This window comes from Drosophila willistoni, unplaced genomic scaffold (genome assembly GCF_018902025.1).
Source record: "Drosophila willistoni isolate 14030-0811.24 unplaced genomic scaffold, UCI_dwil_1.1 Seg514, whole genome shotgun sequence".
NCBI lineage: Eukaryota > Metazoa > Arthropoda > Insecta > Diptera > Drosophilidae > Drosophila > Drosophila willistoni.
The window spans coordinates 1-11,250 of NW_025814444.1; the positions used below are offsets into that span (position 1 = coordinate 1).

The following is an 11,250-nucleotide window of genomic DNA, read 5'->3' on the forward strand; positions in this document are numbered from 1 at the left end:
AGAAAGTGAAGCATTAATTTTTCTGCGTGTAGCTGCGTAACAAAGCGACATAGTACTGCTTTCGTCAAAAGTCTGTGCGACACTAGCTGTTTTTTTACGCTTTGAACTTGTACTTCGTGCTCACATCGGCATGCACACAGACGGCCACACGAGCAATTGCCGAGCAAAAGTGCCCGCACGGGCTATGGGCGCCTACCTCTGTTCTAAAGGATCTTTTCCATGCTCTCTTCTTTGCTTACGCTTTGGGTTCGCTGTGCGAAATGAGAGTAAGAACCGTACTAAGTGAAGACATGTGCGTAGTACTCATGAGGGTTATTCATTTGTTCTTGCGAACAAACAAAAAAAAATATTCTTTTCGAAATGCAATTAAAATTATTATTATTAAAGAGGGCTACTAGAGCGTTCTGGCCATTAAGCTGTTTCGAGAAAAGGCAGTTGCTCCCGCTGGCATTTTACAGCCATTACTGCTTGTTGCATTAATATGCTGTATCGGCCAAGTGTGCCACCGATGCAGTAGTTTTCCCGTTAATATTTTTGGATGTATTGGCCTCCAGAATCCGTGCCCCGGCCGCGGTTTGATTCGCGGGTGGATTTCCACTTTTGTGGCTGCCACCTGGAGTAACTTCGTTTTTTCCAGCCATATTTTTTTATAAACTTTGATGCATTTTATACCTACTGCCAGGTACGAAAGTTCGTTAATATGCTGCCGGCCGATGCGACGCAGACGCAGACCACAAGCCGCTCAATATGAGGACAGACGCTATGGGGATTTAGGGCTTCCCGAAGGGAAAAAAGAGAATTAGAGAAAAGAAGAAGATATGTAGTTCAGTCGGCGATTTCCAATTTAATTTTGGCGGCCAAAATGCATGACCTTGAATTACCCCACTTTTTAAGGTAAGGCGTTTGATCCGCCTGGCCTCAGTCTTTCGATTGAGGCCGCTTTTTATTTTTTGCCCTTTCACCTACAAGGGTATATAGCAAAAATTTAAGCTTGACGAGATGCTGGACGACGTAGATGAGACGATGCATCCGACGCTGTACAAGGAGCTGCTGTTTGCTGTAGTGTATTTTCAGGTGAGCAATTGTAGATTTTAGTTGATTTTATTTTACGATTTGTTTTATTTTCAGGTACTTGTGCATCAGACGAGCGGAAATCTGGACAGGACAACTGGCGAGGTGGTGCAGATGGTTGCTGGTGGACTTCAGGTAAGTTTTTGTTAGCGTTAGATTGCATATTCATTGTCTCATGCCCAAATTTTCTTTCCTTTTCATGATTCATTCTTGCCGCTCTGGGCGCTGGTCAACGACAAATTTTGACAGTTCAGCCTTATAAAATGCACAGCCCCTATAGGTGGGTCTATAGCCATCTCCGCAGTTGCCACACTTTGGAGATTGGCCATCAGGAGAGGCGTATTTGTCGGATTTGTGCTGGCCAGCACAGACGGAGCAGAGCGGGGGAAGGCAGCAGTACCTGGCTGTATGGCCAAAGAGGAGGCAGTTTTTGCATTGGGGAATCTCCCTTCGGCCCCTTTGCCTCTCGACGCGTACCTCCTGGCTGCCTAGGACCTTAATTTTAAGTATTTCATCATGTTTATTGTCATTATGTTTGTTAATTTCAATTAAAAAGACATTCATTGACCTCTTAGTTCTGTAGTTTGTTAGTCTTTTGATGTATTTTGTCTCAAATCCTAGCTTTTTCAGGTCACGACGGATAGCTTCGCATTCAAGATGGCAAATCTAGCACCTCGTTCCCATCTGGGCTGGTGAGTAAAAAAGGCAAATTTGTTTGCCTCCAGGGTAGCTTTTATTTTGCCATAGGTGTCCATTATTTTGGCCGTGATTTGAGTCAGGCCGTTACTCAGCCGGGCCAGGTGATAAAGGGAGAGAATTTCCAATTCTCTTTTTTTTTACTTGTATGGCCGCAGTTGCAAAGCCAAGTGGTTGGCTCCCGAAGGAGTCAACCATCTTTTATTGTTTTTCGCCCCTATCAGGAAGCATATACAATTACAATAAAAACGAGCTTAGAAATAATTTACAATGGCTTATTAATAGTGTGAATGATTAATATATAAGACATAATGTTTGTTGGGTGTTACTGGTAGGACAAAAAAAAAATTGTGGGAAATTTACATGGAAAATTTTTACATGCAAGTAAATAAATGCTTACTGGGTTATACCAAGGGCCATAAAAACAACTAGAGGATCAAGAACCAGTTGCAAGCTGCAATAATTATAAAGAATATAGTATTTACAAATATTGTTCATTAATAGTGATTAGTATAATTGTTTCTTGCAGGTTATCAGTTCGAATCATATCGATTCATGGCGTCATTGCAGTTGGCAAAATCATTGAGGCAGCGCTTATTGTCAGGAAAATTCCCTCTTATAGGCAAGAAGTGAGTAACATATGTTGTTTTTTTTGTCATAGGCAAACATTTTGGCTTATTTCTGTCTCTCTTCTCGGATTGGACTATGTGAGACCCCAGAACAATGTATGCGTGCCCTTCAGCCCCAGTATTGGAGGTTTTGGGCCGTCAGGAGAGCTTGTTTGCCTGTGGAGTGGCAGCACAGTAGGCTAGCAATTGGTGCGCGGCACTGGAGAAGCATCTGTTCCATCTACAGGCTCGTTTGGAGGAAAATAACTAGGAGCGGGAGGGCCAAATCCCTTCGACCACAATGTAGTGCTCGAGCAGGCATTGCTTGCCAAGTCCCTTTAACCGCTGTATGGAGATTTTGTCAAGGTCAGCTGGCTGAAAGTGAGTAAGTAAAGAATTAGCAGTTTTTTGCACCTTCATGGGTGTTAATCTCTCATTATTTTTCGTTTCAGCTTCTATGCTACTTTCAATCTCATTCAGGAGCTCGTTTTCAACTCGCTCAAGATTTTTTGAGAGTTGGTCATCATTAAGGGTGAATCTTTCCCCAGGCTTGAGTGGAGGCAGGACAAGTCGCTGGATTTGGATTGGCTGGCCCTTCAATCGACCTTCTATGTACGCGCGATTTCGTGTGCCTCTTTTAAAATCTCGAAACAGGCCGTTGATCACGTGTCCTTCCATGCGCACAACAGGTTTTTTTAGTTTCGATTTTTCCTCCTTTTGTTTTTGAGTTCGTTTCTCTCAATAATTTTTTGGTATCTTAGGTAGCAATCGAATCTGATGAGAGATGGGGCGCCATCAAAATGGGCCGTCGCCTCCCGCATTGCATGCCGATCTAGATGAGTAGTTGGAGATTGCTGCTGCTGTGTGTCAACGGAAGATGAAGTCCGTAGCTGGGAGGCCTGTGCTGCTGGGTGGTGCTGCTGGACGACCATTTGATGCTGCTGCGTATCCATTTGCGGTGAGTATTGAATATTTGCTGTCATTGGTGGAGCTGGAATGGCAAATTGCTGCTGCTGAGTGTCAGCAAAAGATGAAGCCCGTAGCTGAGAGACTTGTGCTGCGGGCTGATGCTGCTGGCCAGCCAGTTGATGCTGATTCAGCTCCGCCAATAGCTGAAGATGTTGTATATTAGCTGCATTTTGAGGAACTGGAATAGTTTGCTGCCGTTGAGTGTCGGCAGAAGATGAGGCCCGTAGCTCAGTGGCCTGTGTTGCGGGCTGGTGCTGCTGACCAACAAGTTTATGCTGCTGCTGCGCCATCATTTGCTGTGAATATTGTATACTTGCTGCAGTTTGAAGAACTGTAGTCTGTGATTGCTGCTGCTGACTGTCAGCAGAGTTTGACGCCTGTTGCTGAGGGGTCTGTGCTGTGGGTTGGTGCTGCTTGACATCTGATTGATGCTGCTGCTGCGTCGCCAATATCTGTAGATATTGTATATTTGCTGACATAGGAGGAGCTAGATTTGTGGATTGCTGCTGCTGTGTGTCGATAGGAGTTGACACCTGAAACTGACAGGCCTGTGCTGGAGGCTGACGCTGCTGTCCAACCACTTGATGCTGCTGCTGCATCGCCATTTGCTGTAGATGATGTATACTTGATGCAATTTGATGAACTGGAGTTGCTGACTGCTGTTGTCGTGTGTTTGCAGGAGATGACGCCTGTAGCTGAGAGGCCTGTGCTGCGGTCAGCTGGTTGATGCAGCTGCTGCAACGCTAAATGCTGCAGGTGTTGTGTGTTTGCAGTACTTAGGGGAAACGTGGTTGTAGTTAGCTGTTGCTGGGTGCTATTTGTGGTAAGAAAGTTCTGTGTTGGTGCTGCACATTGCTGCTGGTTTGGCTGTTGAGTGAGATGAGGTGTATTTCGGGCTGCTACCATTTTCTCTAGTTGAATAGAGTATCTAGGCCAGGAGAGCCTTGTAGGAGTAAAGGGTTTTTCCAGGATATTCCTTACTTCTACATTTGGGTGTTCTAGAGTGGAGATAGCAAATCTTACGCAAGCCATATCAGATTGTCATATTTGAGTTCCATGGATTTAACATTATGTTTGTCGCGAATATAGGCATTTGTGCTGAATATATCCGAGTCCGTAATTTTTCTCAGCAGTTTGTTGTGCGTTCCACAGATTTTTTTGAATAGAGTTTCCGAAATAAGGCTGCCCCATACAGGAATAGCATACGTTAGAATGGGAACAATAATTTGCTTAAATATTGTGACTTTACATCTTGTGCTGAGGGAGCTCTTTACGCCAACAAGCCATTTTAGGCGATGATAGATAGCTTTAGCTTGAATACATAGGTGGTGACTCCTAGATATTTATATTGATTAGCGTTTTTTATAGGTTTTTCATCGATTTTTATTAGGTAAGATCTTAGAGCAGGGGATATGTTTCGTTTTGTGTATAGGACACGAATAGTCTTATCATTGTTTATCGTAAAGTAGTAGGATGTCAGGGTTCTTCTTGGTTTCACCTGATACCATGAGGAAGTCGTCTTCAAAGATATAATCAGGAATTGGCATGTCAGACGAATAAACATTGAAGAGAAGGGGGCCCAGAACACTGCCCTGGGGTATTCCTGCAGTGATTTTGCCAATTCTGGAATATGTGTCATCTGTGCCCCTGACTGTGAACGATCTATCCTGCAGATAGCTTTCAAGAATCTTGAACAAGCAGTACGGCAGGAGTTTGGCCAGTTTATTCAATAATCCTAAGTGCCACACTTTATCAAATGCTTCAGTAATGTCTACAAATACAGCAGAGCTGGATTCTTTTTGTTCGAGTGATTTTTGTAGTAACTGTGTGACCCTTGCGAGTTGGTGTTCAGTGCTGTGGTTTTTACGAAAGCCAAATTGATGGTTTGGAATTGCTTTGCGAAAAGTTGAATACAAATTATATTGTTCACACCAAAGATTAAAAAGGGCAACGTTACAAGGTCAAGGACAATATCCAAACTATTCACACGAAATACGTTTTGGATGGCAAAGCAACGATTGCTTTCAAGAAGCCCTCACTGAATCTGTTGATTAAATGTGATCCCATTCAGCTGAAGGGATTCCTGCAGACGCTTAAACTGGGTATGGAAGGCAAGGATGTCATCAATTTGAGACTAAATACAGTCACTGCCATGGCACAAAAATCAAAGTTACAGACGAAAATGGCTATAAATCGTCACAGTGACTATCCCATCAAGGTCTTTCCTCGATATCTACAATCCCTAACAATAGACAATACGCAATTGGTTAAATTGAGCTATCATATATGCTCCTTACGGAATCTAACCCACCTGGATGTATCCAACAATAAGTTGCGTAAGGTAAGGAAATAAATGAAAAGACAACTTTTAGCATCTTCAAAACTAAATTTAAATTTCCAGTTACCTGTTGATCTGGGGAGATTACACTTGAGCAAGCTCGTCCTCCATGACAATAATCTGGGTGAAATGGACGATTGGTCATTTCTAAATGGCAAATGGTTAATTTGAATCTCAATTACAATAATTTGACTCATCTACCCTTTGCCATACGTCGCCTGAGAAGATTACGCTCGCTTTACGTGTCGGAAAACAAATTAAAATCCCTGCCAGCTGCCATAGATGATTTACGTATTGAAATCTTGCATGTTTGGCGTAATTCATTCAAGGGTCTCAATGTCTTGGAGGCTCATCGCCTGGCCTTTGCTTCCGATGCGGACGGAGCTTCAACTCATTCGCCTGAACCTCTCTGGCTTCAAGCTGTGGCCTAATATGAACTGCCAATCGATTCCCTGCCAGCCTTACTCATTAAACTAATTGCCGAGGCACCAAAATGTACCTGTGGCAAATTGTGCGATGCTTTAGACAAGAAGCACATTATCGAACGTGTTGGTCAACCGAAATTTGTAAATATTAGAAATCTTACCTATAGTCGAGAGCACATGATCTTTTCTGATGTTGTCATATGTGGCAACAATTGTAGTATAAGCAACCAATGTAAGAACCTATTCTCAGGTCTAATTAACAGATATTAGCCTATTATGCCAATGTGCCAAACAAAAAGTGGAATTAATAATTAAATATTATGAATAAGTAAATGAAAGAAAAAGCTGATAGTACTGTGATCTTGTTAATCTGTTTATAATATCTTTTAGCTCAAAAATGCTTCTAATCTTAGAGTCTCCTGTTTACATTAACTTGGGATTTTGACCAGATGACTACCTATTGGATAAATGGAACTCAAGAACTTGAAATCAATTGGAATTGAAGAACATCGCTCATCTTTATTTGGATCAACACGCAATTAATCTCAACTGAAAGGGCTTAAGGACTACAGGGCAACCTTCATCTTAAATAAATAGAAACGAAGATTTATTGTCATTATTCTTGAAGGAGGTATACAACTGCAAACTTTTCTCTTTCATTTTGATTGTGATAAGAATGTTTGTAATTTATATTTCAGGATTCCAAAAGATATGATTTCCAAGGACATTGTTTTTCCTGAATAGTCGAAGTGCTTCAGCCATTATTTGATTATGTTAATGCGATTAACTACTCTTGCTTTTAGTCAAGCAACTTTTATTCTTATGTCAAACAAAATTTTAATTTTCCTCCATTCAATCTAAGAAATCGATTTATTATCGATAGGCGGAGACGTTGATGTGGCAACCTTCCTATTTTTTTTCCGCGTTAATTGGTTTGATTTTATATTTTTTTATTTTTTAAGTTTATACCACAAGTTTAAAATGAAAATCCTCTGTGAGGTGCAAGTGGTGAATCGTGTGACCCAAGCGAATCGTACGCCGCGGGCAGTTAAATCCACTTTGGCCATAGGCTACAAACAGAGCGCCCTGGATTCAAATGGTATGAAAAAACAAACAAAATAAAAATAATAATAATAATTATTTTACATTGCAACAGGGAATACAAAAAAGGAACTGGAAATGATATTTTTTTCAGATACCCGTGGAGTTGGGACGTCTGCCCCTGACGAAACTCGTACTTCTTGGGAATTGTCTGGGAGAACTGAACGATTGGTCATTTCTAAATGGCATCAAATTGAGTGAATCTCTTTGTGAATTGGATTTATCTGGTGGTTAAATGGCAAAAGCTGGTTCATTTGAATCTAAATCACAATAATCTAACATTTTTAGCCTTTGCCATGCGACGACTGAAGAAATTGCACTCGCTTTATGTATCGGACAATAAATTGGAATCTCTGCCAGCTGCCCTAGAAGACCTACACATTAATACCCTAGATGTTTGTGGCAATGCATTTAAAGGACCCAATCATCTGGATGTTCAACGTCTCGAGGGCACCACTGAGGCAAACACAAGGACCCAATGCTCCCTCAACCGCTCTGGCTGCAAGCAGCTCGTTCAGTCGACCAATTTAAACTGCCTATATACTCACTACCTGCCATACTGATCAATCTGATAGCCGAGACACCAAAATGTGTTTGTGGCAAATTTTGTTTTTCATGGACTCGCTGAATATCTATAAACGTATACGCTCTGCCAAATTTGAAAGAATCAACAATTATAGCTACAGTCCAGATCAGTTTATATATGTTGATATTGTCAAATGTGGCTACTGTAAGAATGTTAAATCATGCGCATGATCTTCCCTGATGTTAGTTGGAATATTTTATTTATTATTTTAGTATTACAATTCTTAATAAAGTCTGATCTAAATGAGAATTAATGTTAAAGTTTCTTCAGAGAGATCATTTAATGTTATTAAACTTGCCTAAATTCACTTGTCTTAGATTACTATCGGAATAATCTGCCAAAAGGTCCGAATTGTACACAAATCTAGTACACTTAATTGATTTTTTGATATATAACAAATCCAACCCATGTATATTGGAAGTTGATTAGTTATTTGCCAATTAATCTATCTCAAATACTCTTGTTCATTGTTTCATCTCTACTAAATTAGAACTCTCTCCATTAAACATAATGTTTAAAGGTTGATTCATTGGGAAAACCTGAAAGGAAGGGTGCCTGAAAGGTTTTGATACAACGAATAATTACGAAAATTTTCAATTTAAGTGAATTTCAAAAATTTAAATGACGAACAAATGCTTTAAAATTTGTTAAACATCTTACATCTTGAGGGAGAACGAGAGAAAGGGAACAAAGGCAATTCTTTTGCCCTACACACACACATACACATATGACCATATTGAAATAGGCGAAGGCAAGGTTTGACTTGAAGTGATTTATTGGGGCCGCAAGCCCGGTATTTATAGGAGAACGTTTACATTGGTCTTATGGCTAGTGTCCTTAACGGTACTTAAAGCTAGACATTATGCTTAAGTTCTAATTACTTATAATCTATCCCTAAAAGTATGTGCCCTAATCTTATCCCTAAAAGTATACTACACCTCCTTTTTTTAAAAAGAAAAATTTATATTTTTCTAACATCCTTTTTATGTTATTTTTATTCTATCTAAATGTACTGTTTGCTTTTTGTTTTTATCATCCGCTATTACTATATTATTGTTGGGACCTATGCTCTGTATTGTATATTTGCCTGTGTATTTGTTATCTAATTTATGTCCTGTATCATTTTTTAAAAGTATTTCTTGTCCTTCAGTTAGCGATACTTTTTTTGTGTTTTTATCATATGTTTCTTTTTGTAATGCTTTAAATTTTTCGATAAGCAGTTTCGCTCTATTTTGTGCTATTTGTAATTTAAATTTTATTTCTTTATTGAAATCATCAATGTTGTAAATGGGTTCTACCGTTTCAGACGAGAATGGGATAGTTTTAGGATGTTTTGCAAAGACTAGTTCAAAAGGTGCATAACCATGTACCGTGGATGGAGTGGTGTTAAAGCAATATGTGAAGTATGCTAGATATTCATCCCAATCGTCTTTTTTTATGGATATATATGACCTGATGTATTCATTGAAAGTTCTATGGCTTCTTTCTACTGTTCCAAGAGTTTGATGATTGTGCGCCGTGGAATTAATTTTAGTTATGTTAAAATTTTTGCAAAGTTCTATTAGTATTGAATTCATATATTCTGTTCCCATGTCTGTTAGAATTGTTTTCACTGAACCGTAAATTAAAATGAATTTTTCGAATATTGCCTTTGCAACCGCTTTTGCACTTTTGTTTGGTATTGGTATTGATATGAGATATTTGGACAGATCGCAGATAATAGTAACTGCGTATTCATTACCGTTCATTGTTTTTGGTAATGGTCCAATTGTATCTATTATTATTGTGTCAAAAGTGGTTGCAGGGGTTGGTGTTATGACCAATGGGGAGTGGTTGTGTCTGGTTACTTTGGCTAGTTTGCACTTTTCGCAATTTTTGATGTATGTTGCAACATCCCGAGACATATTTTTCCAAAAGAAATCTCTTTTTATTTTTCCTAGTGTTCTGTTTACCCCGCAGTGACCTCCCTCTATTGGGTCATTATGATATTTATTTAATGTATTTCTTATTTCTTCTTTATTTGTTATAACTTTTACTTGGGGTAGAACTGCTATTTCTAAATGTTTTAATGTGTCTTTTCCTTTTTGTTTTAGTTCATTAGGTGTAAGTGACCTTAATAGTTTTTCTGACATGTCTATCTTCAGTTTATAGATTTTTTGAGCACCGGCTTCTTTTTCAAGCCTTGGAAGGAATCGATCTAGATCTATTCTTCCACTAATGATCAAATCGCCTATGTTGAAGGAGAGTAATTTTTCTTTATTTTTGGTAATAAAACATTTGCACTTTTTGAATTTAATTTGCGCGTATTTTTTGGCTTCGCTAGGATTTATTATTTCATATATTCTTGGTGTTTCTATTCTGCTATTGTTAATTTTGTTTTCCTTATGTACTAATTTTTTTGTTTCTGATCTTGTTGCTACTTTAAGTATTTTATTAGTTTCTATGTTTTTTATATTTTCAAATTCAATTCTGGAGAGAGCATCCGCTGCGAAATTTTCTTGTCCCCTGATGTATTCTATAGTAAAATCGAACTCTTCTAAATCTAGCCTTATTCTAGTAAGCTTTGACGATGGGTTTTTTAGAGAAAATAGGTATGTTAATGGCTGATGGTCAGTTCTGATTAGGAATTTTTTCCCGTATATGTATGGTTTGAAATATTGAATTGCCCAATGTATTGCTGTTAATTCTTGCTCTATTGTTGACTTATTGCTTTCGCCTTTTGTAAATGCTTTAGATGCATATGATATGGGTAATTGGAGTCCATCAAATTCTTGGCTGAGGACAGCTCCACATGCGATCTTGCTTGCATCAGTTGTGATACAGAATTTTTTATTAAAATCTGGATATTGAAGTATTTGTGGGCTTAATAATTTGTTTTTTAAGTATTCAAAAGCTGCTTGACAGTTTGCATCCCAGATAAATTCTACATTTTTCCTAGATAATCTATTGATAAATTGTGCATGGTATGCAAAGTTTGGAATGAATCTACGGTAGTAATTACAGAATGCTACAAATCTTTTGGCTTCGTCGCCATTTTTGGGAGTCGGGTAATCTTGAATCGTTTTGAACTTGCTTTCGTCTGGTAAAATTCCTTTATTTGTGCATTTGTGTCCTAGAAAAGTAACTTCATGTCTGAAGAAGGAGCATTTGTCTGGGTGCAATTTTAGGTTATATTTTCGGCAAGTTTCAAAAACATCCCTTAAGTTTCTGATCATGTGACTTTCAGAGCAACCAATTACAATTAGATCATCCATATAAAGGAATGTTTGGGATGGTGATAGACCCGTGAATGCAAGGGACATCATTCTTTGAAACGAGTTTGGTGCAATTTTTAATCCGTATGGTAATCGCTTGAATCTGAATGAGCCCTTATCTGTGGAAAATGATGTTATGTCCCGAGATTTTTCTTCTAATTCTACTTGATGAAATCCTGACATTAAGTCTAAACAAGAGAAG

General features: G+C 38.9%; 1 protein-coding gene and 1 long non-coding RNA gene across 4 annotated transcripts; both read left to right on the top strand.

Moving 5' to 3' along the window:
* Positions 1 to 2,666: 2,666 nt before the first annotated feature.
* Positions 2,667 to 3,525, top strand: LOC124461515. 2 transcript variants are annotated; one of them, XR_006955116.1, is made up of 4 exons: positions 2,672 to 2,760; positions 2,828 to 3,064; positions 3,137 to 3,333; positions 3,508 to 3,525. It is a non-coding gene; the product is annotated as an uncharacterized LOC124461515 (long non-coding RNA). The 2 variants fall into 2 exon arrangements; XR_006955115.1 differs by lacking the exon at positions 3,508 to 3,525 and having other exon boundaries at positions 2,667 to 2,760; positions 3,137 to 3,367.
* A 1,289-nt stretch (positions 3,526 to 4,814) lies between these two features.
* Positions 4,815 to 7,688, top strand: LOC111519767 (leucine-rich repeat protein 1-like). 2 transcript variants are annotated; one of them, XR_006955114.1, is made up of 6 exons: positions 4,825 to 5,685; positions 5,746 to 6,435; positions 6,498 to 6,738; positions 6,806 to 7,206; positions 7,264 to 7,435; positions 7,497 to 7,688. XR_006955114.1 is itself a non-coding variant. In XM_047013018.1 (2 exons), exons 1-2 carry the CDS (start codon positions 5,449 to 5,451, stop codon positions 5,851 to 5,853), a joined length of 345 nt encoding a protein of 114 aa, XP_046868974.1. In that variant the 5' UTR covers positions 4,815 to 5,448; the 3' UTR covers positions 5,854 to 6,446. The 2 variants fall into 2 exon arrangements, 1 of the variants encoding a protein (XP_046868974.1); XM_047013018.1 differs by lacking the exons at positions 6,498 to 6,738; positions 6,806 to 7,206; positions 7,264 to 7,435; positions 7,497 to 7,688 and having other exon boundaries at positions 4,815 to 5,685; positions 5,746 to 6,446.
* Positions 7,689 to 11,250: the final 3,562 nt, after the last annotated feature.